Source organism: Scyliorhinus torazame, chromosome 4 (genome assembly GCF_047496885.1).
Source record: "Scyliorhinus torazame isolate Kashiwa2021f chromosome 4, sScyTor2.1, whole genome shotgun sequence".
NCBI classification, from domain to species: Eukaryota; Metazoa; Chordata; class Chondrichthyes; order Carcharhiniformes; family Scyliorhinidae; genus Scyliorhinus; species Scyliorhinus torazame.
The window spans coordinates 93,287,063-93,304,384 of NC_092710.1; the positions used below are offsets into that span (position 1 = coordinate 93,287,063).

General features: G+C 48.5%; 1 protein-coding gene across 1 annotated transcript in view; it reads right to left on the bottom strand.

Moving 5' to 3' along the window:
• The window catches only part of LOC140411416 (uncharacterized), a 632,495-nt gene that overhangs the window by 357,195 nt on the left and 257,978 nt on the right, over positions 1 to 17,322 (bottom strand). The window contains exon 6 of the mRNA XM_072500524.1: positions 3,640 to 3,799. Within this exon, the coding sequence (XP_072356625.1) occupies positions 3,640 to 3,799 (160 nt within the window). The remainder of the gene's footprint in view (positions 1 to 3,639; positions 3,800 to 17,322) is intronic.

Sequence of the window (17,322 nt, forward strand, 5' to 3'; positions counted from 1 at the left end):
ACCAGTAATGACGCCTCAGCGGCCTCTCTCTCCACGTTAAGAGGTGCCGATGCACCTGATTGGAAAATTCAATTGGTTTCTACTAAGTGACCTCAGTCGGCCATTTAATTGGCCGCACAGGTTATGTATGGCTTGAAGGTGGGATATCCATCACGCCACCCCCCCACCCACATCTTTCCTGGAACAAAAATAGCTTGGGGGCAGGAGAGACCACACTGCTTTCTGACACCATTTTTTGAGCCTTCCTACCTCTGGGTCCAACTCCTGCCTCTTTTTTGAATGTATTCGATGTTGCGGTGCAGTTTGTCAACTTTCATGAAGAGAGGGGAGCAAATTATCACAAGACTCAGAGCTAATGTTATATTTGATTTTCCACCATTATCCCATGCTCATTATATGAAAGTTCAGCACAGGAGGTTGACACTTCTTAACACTGCACTCACAAACCAGAAGAGAAGACTAAATTTACTGAGGCCATATTATAGAGTGGGGCTGTGTCTTAGAAACGGTGATTGCAGGGAGGGAAGTACGCAACAAGAAATATCAAAGATAAGGGACGTGATGTCCGCCAACTGGCGCCAAATACGGCGCAAATCAGTCCGGCATCGCGCCGCCCCAAAGGTGCGGAATCCTCCGCATCTTGAGGGGCCGAGCCCTAACCTTGAGGGGCTAGGCCCGCGCCAGACTGATTTCCGCCCCGCCAGCTGGCGGGATAGGCCTTTGGTGCCCCCCACCAGCTGGCGTGAAACTGACTTTGCCGTGCGGCGCATGCGCGGGAACGTCAGCGGCCGCTCACGGCATCCCCGCGCATGCGCAGTGGAGGGGGTCTCTTCCGCCTCCGCCATAGTGGAGACCATGGCGAAGGCGGAAGGAAAAGAGTGCCCCCACGGCACAGGCCCGCCCGCGGATCGGTGGGCCCCGATCGCGGGCCAGGCCACCATGGGGGCACCCTCCGGGGCCAGATCGCCCCGCGCCCCCCCCCAGGACCCCGGAGCCCCGCCCGCGCCACCGTCCCAAAGGTGGTTCAATCCACGCTGGCTGGCGTGGGTTGACAGCGGCGGGACTTCGGCCCATTGCGGGCCGGAGAATCACCGGGGGGGGGGGGGGGGGGGGGGGCCGCCAACCGGCGCGGCGTGATTCCAGCCCCCGCCGAATATCCGATGAAGAGCCAGGAAGTGGCTCAAGTGGAGCATAAACAGCAACATAGAGCAGATGGACTGAAGGGCCTCTTTCTGTGTTGCACATTCAGTGTAATGTTAGGTAATTGATGGTGTTAAAATCTGGTTGCCAACTGGGGATGGGCAATAAATGTGCACTTGTTAGTTTCAATCACATCCTGAGAAAACATGTTTTGAAAAACTGCAAGGAACAGTGCATATTTAATTCTTCACAAGTTATTCAGTGAAGGGATAGGTCCAATGAATAATTCATATTTTCCATAAAAATAATTACACAGGATGAAGGATAATCAGTTTCTGGTATTGAGTTAAGTACAAGAAATGATGAGCTCTATAACGTAGTCCAAGCAGCTGGAACCTCCCACTTTTTGTATTTTACAGCAAATTAAAATTACACTCATTTCCCATTTTTATCTTACTACTTTCCAATTATTTTTCCATCACTCCTCGCTATTTTATTCCTCATTATTTCTTCTCCTAAGTATCAGGTTCAAACACCTTCTCTACTCTCCCGTCGAATGGGTTTCCCCCTCTGCTGTTGACCACACTGAAGCTCTATCCACTCACAATCCTCAATCCCTCCTCCTCCCTGCCCACTCACCGTACCCTGCTGCTGAACAGAGGCATCAAAGCATTTTTAAAATCCCGATCTACCTTGTCACATCATCACTTCACAGAACGGCATAGAATTTACATCTCAGAGACAGTCCATTTCGCACAACTGGCCTGTACCATTGTTTATGCTCCACATGATCCTCGTCCCACGTCTCTTCATCACACCCTTTAAGCACATCCTTCCATTCTTTCCTCCTTAATGTATTTACTTTGCTCATCTTTAAATGCTCCTCTGTTATTTGTCTCAACTACTCCATATGCGGTCCTGGGTTCCCATTATAATCACTCTTGCTATGATTGACAGCTCCTCACCACTCCTGCCAGCGGAGTTTTTGATCGGACCGCTCGAAACTGGGCTTCTAAAAGAATCCGTTGAGCTATCCTCAATACATTATTTGCATGATGAAAGAGTGAGGGTCTGATTCTCTTGCTGCATTGCGCTTGAGCAAGAGCACGATGCGGCCGGAGAATCCCGGGAGAGGCCTCCCGACAGCCTCCGCACTTCGTGGGATTCTCCCAAGTCCCGTGAGATGTTGGGAGTCAGACCTCCCCCCAAAAGGGGTGAGACCAAATGACGCTACCATATGTAGGTAGTAAATCCACTTACGACCAACCTGCCCGGGATCCACCGGCCTCCGTTGATTCTCCAGCCTCTCCAGAGGCTGCAGCTGGGTGTTGTTCAGCATTGGTCCACACAAATGTGGACCAGGTGGAATGGCACCTGGGGGGGGGGGGGGTCCCAAGCCATTGTAGACCCCAGGGTGGTCAGGTTAAGTGCAGGGTGGTCCCCAGGTCCTCCCCCTGAAACATGGGCACCCTGGCACTGCCAAAGTGCCCATGTAGCACTGCCAAGCTGGCAGGAGGACTGCCTGGGTGCCAGTGTAAGGCTCCCTGAAAAACCCATCGCACACGAGTGAGACTCACACCTGGGTGCTGCTTCCAGCAGCAGCATCAACATTCCGTGATTCTACAATAGTGGGAGCACTTAGACTCCCAAACGGAGAATCCTAGCCATAGGCTTGTGTAGCTCAACACAGGTTAGTGCCACATCACAGCCTTCCATTGAAAATTCTCAACACGTGCATATTTCTACGAGACGTCTCGGACATCCTTAGGCTCCTGATCTGGCAACACTTCGATTTTAAAATATTTAATCCTCATTTTCAAACTCCTCTGTGGCCTTGCCCACCCCCCCACCCCTCCCACATCTCTGTAACATTCTCCAGCCCGACAACATTTAAAGAATTCTGTGTTCCTCCAAGTTGGCTACCACACATCCCCAACTAATAGTGCTGTACCAATGGCCATTGTACCATCAGTTGCCTTTGTCCTAGAATGTAGAATTGCTTCCCTGGAACCCCCTGTCTCTTTACCACATATACAAAATAAAAAATGCTCCTGATAACCTACCTTTTTGACTAAGTCTTTGGTTACCTGTCTTAACTTATGCCCGTGTGTCAATCTTTTTTCTCATTACACTTCTATGAAGCTCCAATGTCTGTACAATAAAATTGCTACACTGGTGCAAGTTCTTGTTACCATAAAGTCATTGCCAGCTATTCCCAATACACGTATAGGATAGCTCATTTCCTATTGAAGCTTGATTTTTAAAAAGACACTGCTTCACAGAACAGTGCTCATCAATGCTTGCATGAAGATGGATTATTGCTACCTCTCGTTTTTATCAAATAAACTCACCAGGAAATAGTGTTTGAACATGCACACTTGAATAAGACTGTCGGACCCATGTTAACTGACGACATCCAGTATCTCTCTAATTCCGCCTGTTGTGTATTCCCAATGATGCCTTAAGCGTGGACTTCCAAAATCAGTAATTTGAGCTTACCTGTGTAACCCGGGGGACACCTGCACTTGTACTGTGGAACCTGATCGGACTTGCTGATGTCGACACACGTGGCTCCATTCTGGCAGTGACTGGGATAGATAAGGCAGGCATTTTCCACATGCTGGCACAGTCTACCTGTCCACCCAGGGACACAGAGGCACTGCAGAGAGGGGCAATAAATAGACACATTACATATATCTGTTATTGTTGTCTTTACTCTGGTATGTGATAGTCACCATTGTCAAGTTAGGGGTTCGGCAGTAAAGGTGCACAAAACAAGCTCCCACAAACAGTAATGTGTTAATTCTAGATTAGCTGTTTTTAGTGCAGGATGAGAAAAAGTAGCGTCCAGGATGTCATGATATTCAAACACACACATCATGATAGACAGACCAACAGACCAATTAGCACACATAACACGACAGCCAATCACAGACAAGGACAGAGACAGTATAAGACAAGAAACACGACACCTGGTGGTCAGTCGATCTGGAGACAGGACAAGGACAGGACCTGATTAAAAAGGCACTCACACAGTCACCACGTGCTGAGTACCAAGACAGATCTGTAAATAACAAGTTGGAATAAAACTGCGTTGTACCAATCGCAACCGTGTTGGTTCATCTGTACCTCAGAGCACCCAACACCACATGATACCAATGAGTGGATTGATACCTGCCGCCATACCTCAGCGAACAGTGACAACCAGCAATACCCAGGCAAGATGTACGAGCTCCCGGTTCCACAGCAGCTCCAGTGCCACGGCGATCTCCGCGAAAACTGGCAGCGATTCCGGCAAACGTTTGAATTCTTCCTGGTGGCAGCCGAACTTCAAGACCTGGCCGATGATGAAAAAATAGAGTTTCTCCTCACCATCGCCGGTGCAAGAGCAGAAGAAATCTTAAAAAAATTCAAGTTCTCCAAGGGGCAAAACAGGTACGACTTCCAGGCAGTCCTGGACAAATTCGGCAAATACGGTGAGGAAAACACACTCCAATCGCCAAGAAAGATGAGAGAAGCGCCAGTACTCACCTCGAGGCCGAAATCCCGGACCAGAGAGCGATTTGGGTCGAGGTCGGTGGCCATCTTGCTAAAGGGACCACACTAGCGCAGTTGCGCGAGAAGTGCGCAGAACCGGAAGGTTCGTTTGCGCATGCGCAATCAAGAAAACGGCCATCGGTAAAGGAACAGCGATCTGCGCATGCGCAATCGCTCCCTACGTGCTACGTCATGCGCGTCATGACGTCAGAGGCCCCAGACCGCACCAATTTAAAGGGGAAATGTCCCAAATCCAATTTAAAGGGGAAACGTCCCAAATCAAAGAAAAAATCTTTTAAAGCTGTAAAACAACCTTTCTTCACCTGGAATGACAGCACAATGCCTCAAATTGAACCAGGAAATGAATTTAACTTCCGAAGAACCCTGCAACAAGCAGTTACCTATGCACAAACCGATGATTCCGACCTTGAATACTTCGATACCGACCTTTACATTTTTTCTGGACCTCGCGAGCCCAATGACAGCTCCATGGTCCTATACGACTACGACTCGGATGAACCTTTCGTGTTGCACATTGGTGACCCCCGCATTGAATCCGACGCAGATGCGGATTCATTTTTCAGATTTGAGGATCTTCAACCCAGCAGATATGACGTCCCAACTCATCAGTGCAGGATGATGCTGCAGTCTGAAATTAAGAGACAGAAAGGGGTACAAGCCCATAGAGAGCGGCCTGCTGCCTCACAGAGCGTGGTCCACTCCCTGCTCAAGGTTCCCGATTCTACGAAAGAAGACATGCAAGACTCCACACCACAGTCCTTGCAGGAACAAGACGTGACTCCAGTGTCACAAGACTCCACAGCAAGCTCGTGGACAGACTCCACAATTGCAGAAACGCATGACTCCGATGCATAGTCCTTGCAGGAACAAGACCATGAGGGTCTAGCAACCTCCTCTGACCAACTAGCGGCAGACAATGCAAGTCTGCCATGTTCACGTAAACAGCAAGAAGGCTATAACAGTCTACCACACCCCACTGCACAGCAGGACGACCATGACGGTCTATCATGCTACAATGAAGGGCACAGCGCTGATGACTGTTCAAGCCCAAATGAAGACAAGCCAAAGGAATCGCCTCTTCCAAGCCCGAAGAAAAAAGGATTATGCGCTGATCTTCAGGATCATTCTAGCCGAAGAGATATTAATAATGCTGCACAGTCACAGAAGGATGCTGAGGATTTGCTAAAGAAATTACTTGTATGTCTAACTTGCAAGGAGCAGACTAAAAATTGCCATTGCTTTAGTACGGATCGAAAAAATGGACAAGACATTGACCCTCATTTAATGGAAATAACACAACCTGAATCATATCTACAGCAGGGACAACTCCCTTCAACACAAAACTGCAAAGTCCCAACTACAGAGACCAGCAGTTAGTCAGTAATGACTCTTCAACCCCTGATGGGAATATTAATCATATTGAACCTCTGCACACTCCACTAATAAATGAGCAGAACATTGGAGCAAGAATCCTGAGGACACCGACATCGAATAGCCAGAAAAAGCACTTAAAACCCGCAGCAGTTTCAAGTGAACCAATTGTGCTTTCCAGTGATGGTGAAGATGCAGATAAGGTCAACCCGATTATCCATAGTACCAAATTAACTCCAGAGATTAAGCATTTATGTCTGGGGAGTAGAATGTGGGCAATTGAGAACAGTAAAAGAGAGACTGTGACTGTGCCAGTCCCAGCAAAATCAGAGTCAGAGACTATGAAGGCATGTACATTCGAAAAGGAGGCATACGAAGTAACTGAGAAGAAAATTAAAACGGACTGTTCTTTGGAAACTAGTACAATGACGAAAGAAACATTGGATCCAACATTTGATGCCCTACATACGGGGGAAATTGAGGGAAATGAACAAGGTTCTGTAATGTCTGGGGGAAGATTTAAAATTCCAAAGAAGAAAAGCCCAAATGAAGGACAACAGCAAGACAATGACAGTCCACCCACATGGTTTGCACCACCAGATGAAAACTCTGACAATTTACCCAACCCTAGTGAACAGCAAGCAGCTACTGAGGATCTACCCACGGTATGTGAAACGAGTGACGACAGCATCCCACTTCCCATGCAAAAGGTGCAAAGTGACAGACCTCAGCTAGTGCGTACAGAGGCACTCGACGATCACGGTGAGACCACTGGTGACTACGGTGACACCACACTACTTCCACCTTCAATTGCTCGAACCTCTCCACTAGTCAATGCATTCCTGCATGTTACAACTCCAGAAGTGCAGCTTCAAGAAATCTCAGCTGACTCCAGTGAACCTGCTAAGACTCCGGACGGGGAGCATCAACAAAAAACAGACCAGGCTCCAGATGGGGAGCAACTAAACGCCGACTCTGATTCAGGTAAGCCAGACTTTACTCCAGACAGGCAGTGTCACAACCTCAGTGATGGCACGCTCAGGGTGACAGCAGATGCCACAACGACAGGAGATGGATCATGTGACAATCACACTGGGTCAGCAATAACAAGCAGCAGCCGATAGAGTAGACAGTCAGAGACTTTTTCCCCGGGTGGAACAAACCATTACAAGGGGACATAAATTTAAGGTGAAAGGTGGAAGATATAGGAGGGATATCAGAGGTAGGTTGTTTACCCAGAGAGTAGTGGGGGCATGGAATGCACTGCCTGTGGAAGTAGTTGAGTCGGAAACATTAGGGACCTTCAAGCAGCTATTGGATAGGTACATGGATTACGGTAAAATGATATAGTGTAGATTTATTTGTTCTTAAGGGCAGCACAGTAGCATTGTGGATAGCACAATTGCTTCACAGCTCCATGGTCCCAGGTTCGATTCCGGCTTGGGTCATTGTCTGTGCGGAGTCTGCACATCCTCCCCGTGTCTGCGTGGGTTTCCTCCGGGTGCTCTGGTTTCCTCCCACAGTCCAAAGATGTGCGGGTTAGGTGAATTGGCCAATGATAAATTGCCCTTAGTGTCCAAATTGCCCTTGGTGTTGGGTGGAGGTGTTGACCTTGGGTAGGGTGCTCTTTCCAAGAGCCGGTGCAGACTCAATGGTCCGAATGGCCTCCTTCTGCACTGTAAATTCAATGATAATCTATGATTAATCTAGGACAAGGGTTCGGCGCAACATCGTGGGCCGAAGGGCCTGTTCTGTGCTGTATTTTCTATGTTCTATGTTCTACAGTCCAAGAGGAATACACCAATTTTCACCACAGCTATATCCACACATTTGTACCACACCGACAGTGCGGCCAATGACAGCTCATGCTGGACAAACCCAGTATTCAAGCCTGCAGCAGCCAGCAGTCTATGCAGCATATTCTCAAACAGGCCAGCACTACGGATTGCCCACTAATGGAATCAAGACCGAAGGAGGACTACCGCAAGCGCAATCTGCACTACAGACTGGATGCCTTAGTTACTGCCCAGGATTTGCTGCACCACAGCCTGGCCAGATAGCATTTTCCTATCAGATGCAAGGTTCTAGTTTCACACCATCACCAGACATTGATGCGAGCAGCAATTCTGTCTCCAAAGCAACATGCTTCAACGCTTCTCAGCAGAATCACCCTTCCAGCACAGCATGTGGCCAGAACCAGTATGCACAGTCTCATCCGACTTCAACATCTGGCACATCCATGACCTTGAATGATATTGTTGATGGTACCTCTTCAATGTCAATGACCCATCAGCTACAAGATGCCATCCGACAGCACCACCACACACATAAAAAGAAAAAGACTCCACCTCGTTCCTGGTACGCATGACGGATGGATCGGTGCGTAGGCCTACTTCCACGCTCGCAACGGAACCACACACAGACGCCGTGTCCTCCAATGGTTCCTGATAGTGACTTTGTGGAGCTGCCATATACCATGCCACTTCTGTCACCACCCGTGGCCAGGCTCGCACCTCAGTCGATGGTTCTCGACCCACCCTTGAGACGGTCAACCTAAATTCGTCGCCCACCTACTAGACTGGACTTATGAGACTGTTCACACGTCAAAGTTTAGATACTATTGTATTGTAACATGTTACTGTTTTATCGTTCCAGATCTCATTTGACCGGACCACACTTCAAAGTTTTTCTTCTTTTGTTATGGTACAACCTCGTTAGCATGCCACACCTGACATCGCCCCATGTATATAGTTACGCCACATGTACATGCTGTAAATATCACACACACACACACCTTTAGCTGCACTCAGGACACATTCATATTTATAACCACGTAGGCACATAATCTTGTAAAAAAGGGGGGATGTCATGATATTCAAACACACACATCATGATAGACAGACCAACAGACCAATTAGCACACATAACACGACAGCCAATCACAGACAAGGACAGAGACAGTATAAGACAAGAAGCACGACACCTACTGGTCAGTCGATCTGGAGACAGGACAAGGACAGGACCTGATTAAAAAGACACTCACACAGTCACCACGTGCTGAGTACCAAGACAGATCTGTAAATAACACGTTGGAATAAAACTGCGTTGTACCAATCGCAACTGTGTTGGTTCATCTGTACCTCAGAGCACCCAACACCACACAGGAAATCAGCAGAATTCCCCTGCTTTTCTTCAAAACAGCATCTTAAGAAGTTTTACATTCATTTGCACCTTCAATAGTGCTGCACCTCCTGAAAATGTCAGCCTCGATTTTGCACTCAAGACTCTAAAGTGGGCCTCGAACCCATAACTTTCTGACACTGAGGCAACACACTACAAAGTGGCTTTAAAAACCTGTAATCCTTTGAAAGACTTCATGCAGTGATTGCTTTCATACAAACTACAGAGTTTTCTTGATGAACTATTGAGGAAAAAAATTCAAAGTAAAGCTACTCTTTCTGGGTGATGAGTCCTTTGCAATGTGTTTGATTCTTACTCAGCAGAGAAAGTGAGAAGTTACAGAGTCCCCCTGGATTACATTAAAAAGAACAGGTGTGGAAACAGGCTGTTCAGTCCAATGCTTCACTGCTGTTACATGGACTAAATGATCACGACATCAGTACCAATGCTGTGTGATCACTTTGGTCCCCCTTTCCTTCAACTTCTGCTCAAATGTTGACATGATCCTGCTTCAGTTCGACCTATATGTGACTTGTGCGACCAATGTTTTTCTTGCTCTCTTTACCAATCTCTTGTATTTAATCTTATAGCCATGCCGTACTTATTCTAGATCCCTCCATCACTCGAAACAGCCTCCTTCTTCCTGCTCTGTTTGACACCTTCAATTGTGTCATCTGATAAGCACGGCTTCTGTTTCTCCAGATCCTTCCTTCTTCATCCCATGTAACACAGCTAATGAGGGCCATGTAGACAGCAGTATTTTTAAAATTCATTTTTGGGACCTGTACTTCACTGACTATGTAGGCCAGCATCAGTTTTCATAGAATTTACAGTGCAGAAGGAGGCCATTTGGCCCATCGAGTCTGCACCGGCTCTTAGAAAGAGCACACCATTTAAGCCCACACTTCTAACTCAGCAACCCTAACTAACCTTTTGGGACTCTAAGGGCAATTTAGCACGGCCAATCCATCTAACCTGCACATCTTTGGACTGTGGGAGGAAACCGGAGCACCCGGATGAAACCCACGCAGACACGGGGAGAACCTGCAGACTCCGCACAGACAGTGGCCCAAGCCAGGAATCAATTCTGGGACCCTGGAGCTGTGAAGCAACTGTACTAACCACTGTGCCACCGTGTTGGCCATCCCTAATTGCCCTTGTGAAAGTGGTGGCGAGCTTCCTTCTTGAACCACTGTGGTCCATTCAATGTTGCCCTCAAGCTGTTTGGTACAGCTGAATGTCTTATTGGACCCTTGAGATCATTCAGTAGTTAAGAGCCAATCATATTTCTGTATGCCTGAAGATCAGGTAAAAGATACCAGAAAAGGACATTAGTGAACAAGATGGTTTTGGTTTTCCAATAGTTCATTCATAAATTTCACAGAAGTTACAGTGCAGAAGGAGGCCATTCAGCCCATCGAGTCTGTGTCGGCCCTTGGAAAGAGCACCCTACTTAAGCCCGCACCTCCACCCCTTCCCCTTAACCCAGTAACCGCACCTAACCTTTTGGACATTAGGGGGCAATTGATCATGGTCAATCCACCTAACCTGCACATCTTTGGACCGTGGAGGAAACTGGAGCACCCGGAGGAAGTGCAAACTCCACACAGACAGTCGCCCGAGACCGGAATTGAACCCGGGACCCTGTAGCTATGAGGCAGCAGTGCGAACCACATTGTCACCGTGCCGCCCAATATGATAATTGATGATAACTGTTGTGGTCATCATTATTGAGACTAGCTTTTAATTCCAGATTTATTTATTTAAATTCCACCCACTGCCACAGTGGTATTCAAACCCATGTCCCCAGAGCGTCAGGAATACCAGTTGAGTGACAACACCACCTGTCATGCCATGTCTGTGGTATTATCATAAATGTAAGAACTGCAAGAGTTAATAACTCAACCACAAGAAGGAGCTAGATACGTTTAGAAGACACTGATGTTAAGCCTTATGGGTGAGAGGTTGAGGAGAAGGCTAGATAGCAGACTGAAGGGAAGATAGTGTCAATGAGAGCAGATCATAGTTAATGTTATAGTGTGGAGATTAGTAGTAGATGAGTGTAAATGATATGTTTATTATCAATTGCGTATTACCTCAGAGTAAGTGACAAATCCAAATTAGTAGTGTTAATAAATTTACAGCTTTGTTCAAGTTGAAGCTATTTTGTGGTCTTTGTGAACACTATGCCAACCATTCTGAATTTAGCAACACAAAGAACACAACAATATCTAAGAATGTGCACAAGTTCAACTTTTATGCACTTTTTTTATGTTTGGTTTCAGCACTATTATTTTGACTAAGTTTGGAAACAGTGAGATAAAACCAAACTGTCTACAACTTTGGTGTCATCACATTTTACCCCGAGATGAGTTTCCAACCACATATTTGGGGCTTTACTAAGACCACCTCATTTCACCTTTATAACATCATCAGACTCTGTCTGTTTTTCAGCTCATCTGCTGCTGAACCTTCATTTGTGTCTTTGTTATCTGTAGACTTGACTGTGGTCATCCAAAACTGTGGTGTGGATGCCTCAAATCCCATTCCTCTGTCATCCCCTAGTGCTCGCTGACCTATGTGGGCTTCTGGACCGGCATGGTCTTACTTTTAAAATGGTCCAAATCCATCCATGGCTGTGCAACTCCCTGTCTCTGTGATCTCCTCCAGCCCCACAATCCTCTGAGATATCTGCGCTCCTCTAATTCTGGTCTCTTGAACAGCCCTGATTTTAGTTGCTTCACTGATGGCTTCAGGCCTTCAGTTGCCCAGTCCCCAAGTTCTGGAATTCCCTCCTTACATCTCTCCATCGCACTTTCCTCCTTTACGATGCTCCCTGAAGCTGATTTTTTTTGTCCTGCTTGCTCACCAAAATCAAAGACCCCTCCCACCTGGCTTACTCACTCTTCCAACTTCTTCCATTGGGCAGGAGATACAAAAGTCTGAGAACATGCACTAACAAATTCAAAACAGCTTTTTTCCACTGTTACCAGACTCCTAAACGACCCTCTTATAGGCTGATCTGATCTCTTCACACATTTTCTCTACTGAGTAGTACTACACTCCTGTATGCTTCATCCAATGCCGTCTCTATGTATTTACACTGTGCATTTTATGTTTGCCCTATTCTGTATTTTCTTTTCATGTAAGGAATGAGCTGTGAGCAGGACAATATTTTTTAATGTACCTCCGTACGCGTAACAATAAACAAATCCAATCCAAATCAATTTTATTACATTTAAGGTTCTATATAAATATAAGTTGTGGTTGGGTATTAAAATCTGTTCTAAAACCAAAGATGTGTGAGAGCCCCTCCCTTCACTTTGTATTGACACACAAATTTTCCTATTTTTTTCTCTCTCGTCATCTAAAAATCTGTTCCTTCAGTTTGCTTGTTGCCTATTCCCACTGGCTGCTGAGTTATCCCATTTGATTTCTCTCCGTTCTGTTGATGTTTAGTGTTTTCTCTGAGCCACATTATCCCTTACAGTTCCTTGCTTTGTCATTGTTTCCTCAGTGACTTCAAGCACACCTTTCTTCTCACACGATTCACCTTCCTTTCCTGGTATTTGGAAACTCAGAAAGGTGCTGTTGTGGCTGCATGCAAACTGGAAACACACGGGAAAAATCGTCTCCTTGTTTACGCTGCTGCAGGTCATGAAAGTTTCAGCAACAAGAGTCTTGGAAATTATGCTTACTTTTGCAGGAGTGTCACTAGACTGACGATGTATGTGTGTTTGTGTGTGTGTGTCAACACCACTGCTTCATAGTGATGGTACTGACATAGTTAACAACCCACCAAACTTGTGGCCCAAACTCCTGCCAGTGAAACCCACAGTGAGGTAGATGCTCCCCATCCTGGGCATAATATAGTTTATTTCCAGCACAAAGTTGCAGATATGAGAGTTTTGAAGTTAGGATTATAGATTTCAGTGTTCTCCCACCACTTTATGTTTCATTGTAGCACAGCACGATCTCTTCTCCTTTGTAGGTTGCCCTCATTGCTTCCAAAATTGCACTGATCTCAACATCAATGGAGTTAGAGCCTTCCTTTCCTGCTTCAGGTTTCAGCTCCTCCGCTGTGCTGAAAATTATTACCTTGTTGACGCTGCTGCAGCTCTTTAAATAATGCCGCTACCTAGCTTGGCAGGTGAATTCAGACAATCCCCGTCACGAAGCCGTTGAAACATATGCTAATTGTTAGAGCTCTGCGGTACGCAGTTTGATCACCAGACAGGTTGAACTATACCTCTGCCGAGGGAATGGAACGATGGGAAATCCAGGGCCAGGAAGCTACTCGTGGGCCAACCTCACATTCCATTCCTCAGTGCCTCCAAAACTCAGGTTCTCTCACCAAAGGGGTGTCAAAGCAAAGGGCCACTTCCTGTACCATCAAGGGCATGCAGCTCAATGGTGGGTTTCACAACCACATATATAGACAAAGTCAATGATGTAAAACGATACCACCTCTTCACTCATCTGATGAAGGAGCTGTGCTTTGAAAGCCAGTGATTCGAAACAAACCTGTTGGACTTTAACCTGGCATTGTAAGATGTCTTACTGTGTATAGAGCACAAATAGTCATGAGATAAATGGCCAGCTTACTTGATTTAGCAATGTTGGTTGAGAGAGGAAGGAAAACACTAGCAAGGTGACTGTGCTTTGACAAATTAAAAGGTAATGCTGAATTCCGGTTGCGGCGATGACCAGCTAAGCCGCACGTTTCGGCGGCTCCAGCTCGAACGGACCTTCGGGCTCTTTTAAGAGCCCCAACGGGGAATTTTTTCGGGACGAAACCCGGTGTGGGATGAGGCAACAGGGAGTCCCCCCCCCCCCCCAGCGAAAAAGAAAAATATCGGCGGCGGCGGCCAGATCTCGAAGAATCCTCGAGGGCAGCGGCAGAGGAAAGAAAGGAGCAAGATGGCGGCGGAGGGAGCCCAGGCGACATGGGTACCGGACCAGGATGAATTCTTAAGACGGTGTGTGGAGCTGCTAAAAAAGGAGGTGCTGGCCCCGATGCTACAAGCAATTGAGGGGCTTAAGGAGACACAAAAGGCCCAGGAGATAGAGCTCCGTGTGGTGGAGCAGAAGGTGACTGACAACGAGGACGAGATCCTGGGCCTGGCGGTCAAAATGCAGACGCACGAGGCGCTCCATAAGAAGTGCACCGAAAGGATTGAAGTCCTAGAAAACAGATCACGGAGAAAGAACCTCCGGATCATGGGTCTCCCCGAGGGAGTGGAAGGAGCTGACGGCGGGGCTTACGTGAGCACGATGCTATGCTCGCTAATGGGAGCTGGGGCCCCTTGGAATTGGAAGGGGCCCATCGGGTCCCTGCGAGGAGACCAAAGGCGGGAGAACCACTTAGGGCGATGATCGTGCGATTTCACCGCTTCAATGACAGAGAGGTGGTTCTGAGATGGGCCAAGAAGGTACGAAGTAGTAGATGGGAGAATGCGGTGATACGAGTGTATCAGGATTGGAGTGCGGAGGTGGCGAGAAGGAGGGCGAGCTTCAATCGAGCCAAGAAGGTGCTGCACAAGAAGAAAGTGAAGTTCGGGATGTTGCAGCCGGCGCGACTGTGGGTCATGCACCAGGAGAGGCATTACTATTTCAAAACGGCGGAAGAAGCATGGACCTTCATTAAAAACGAGAAACTGGATCAGAACTGAGTGACTGATGTTGGAGTAGAAACGACAATGCTGATATATATAGAGATGTAAATTGGGGAGGGGGGGACATTGAGAAATGTGGGCGCCGGTGGGGGGGGAAGAAGAGACACAGGCAGGGGATGGGGAATGGGAGTGGGGCGGCAGAGGGAGCTGCGCCATGAGGGGCGGGACGGCTCTAGAGAATGCGGGGTTTCTTTTTCTCGTTCCCGCGTCAGAAAGATGATGGCGGGAAGATAGGCGCAAGGTGGATGGGAGTTCCTCACACGGGGGGGGTCAAGGAGAGAGCGGGAGGAGCCGGGGTCAGTTGAAGTCAGCTGACTTTCGGAAGCAATATGGGGGGAGTAACCATGCTAGATGGGGGTCTAGCGGGGTGTGGGGGGAGGGAGGGGGGATAACTGGGTTGCTGCTGCGGAGATCAAAAGGGGACTGGTAAAAGAAAAGGTGGTCGGGGTGGGAATGCGCCGCCTGGGGGACGGGTGGGTGCGCGGAACCGGGACGTGGGACTGGCCCAGAGAGGGTGATGGCTAGTCGACAGGGGAGGGGGGCGGGCAGCCCCCCACTCTGGCTGATCACGTGGAACGTGAGAGGCCTAAATGGGCCGATTAAGAGAGCCCGAGTGTTCGCGCACTTAAAAGGACTGAAGGCAGACGTGGCCATGCTCCAAGAGACGCACCTGAAGGTGGCGGACCAGGTTAGGTTAAGGAAAGGATGGGTGGGACAGGTGTTCCACTCAGGGCTGGATGCAAAGAATAGAGGAGTGGCCATATTGGTGGGGAAACAGTGTCGTTCGAGGCTAGGAACATTGTAGCGGACAGCGGTGGCAGATATGTGATGGTGAGTGGCAGACTGCAGGGAATGGAGGTTGTGCTGGTTAATGTATATGCCCCGAATTGGGATGATGCGGGATTTATGAAGCGGATGCTGGGACGTAACCCGGACCTGGAGGGAGGAAACCTGGTAATGGGGGGGGGGGACTTCAACACCGTGCTGGACCCAGGGTTAGATAGATCTAGATCTAGGACCGGAAGAAGGCCGGCAGCGGCCAAGGTGCTTAGGGGGTTTATGGACCAAATGGGGGGTGTGGATCCGTGGCGATTTGTTAGGCCGCTGACCAAAGAGTTCTCCTTTTTCTCCCATGTCCATAAGGTATAATCCCGGATAGATTTCTTCATTTTGGGAAGGTCACTGATTTTGAGGGTGGAAGGAACTGAGTACTCAGCCATAGCTGTTTAAGACCATGCCCCACACTGGGTGGATCTGGAACTAGGAGAGGAGAGGGAGCAGCGTCCACTCTGGCGACTGGATGTGGGATTATTGGCGGACAAGGGAGTCTGCGGAAGGGTGCGGGGATGTATCGAAAGGTACCTGGAGGCCAACGACGATGGGGAGGTCCGAGTGGGAGTAGTATGGGAAGCACTGAAGGCGGTGGTCAGGGGAGAGTTGATCTCCATCAGGGCTCACAAGGGGAAAACAGAGGCCAAAGAAAGGGAAAGATTACTGCGGGAGATTCTGAGGGTAGATAAAAAATATGCGGAGGCCCCGGATGAAGGACTATACAGGGAGAGGCGACAACTCCAGACGGAGTTCGACCTGCTGACCACAGGGAGGGCAGAGGCACAGTGGAGGAAGGCACAGGGGATGAGATATGAATATGGGGAAAAGGCGAGTCGCCTGTTGGCCCACCAGCTTCGAGAGAGGACAGCGGCGAGGGAGATAGGGGGAGTTAGGGATGAAACGGGGGCCACGGTGCGGAGAGCAGGGAAGATAAACGAGGTGTTTAAGACCTTTTACGAGAGGTTATATATGTCCCAACCCCCGGAGGGAAAAGAGGGGATGCAGTAGTTTCTGGACCAACTAAGCTTCCCGAAGGTGGAGGAGCAGGAGGTGGAAGGCCTGGGGGCGCCAATTGGGGTGGACGAGGTGACCAAAGGGCTGGGGAACATGCAGGCAGGGAAGGCCCCGGGACCAGATGGGTTCCCGGTGGAATTATATAGAAAATATGTGGACTTGTTGGCCCTGCTGCTGGTAAGAACCTTTAACGAGGCCAGAGAAGGGGGGACCCTACCCCCGACAATGTCGGAGGCGACGATATCACTAATCTTGAAGCGAGATAAAGACCCGCTGCAATGCGGGTCCTATAGACCTATTTCACTCCTAAATGTGGACGCCATGAAGACCAGACAGGGCAAAGGTGCTGGCAACGAGGATAGAGGATTGTGTCCCGGGGGTGGTGCACGAAGACCAGACAGGGTTCGTAAAGGGGTGACAATTGAATGTCAACGTGCGACGGCTATTGGGGGTGATAATAATGCCCCCAGCAGAGGGGGAAGCAGAGATAGTGGCGGCAATGGATGCAGAGAAGGCATTTGATAGGGTGGAGTGGGAGTATCTATGGGAGGTG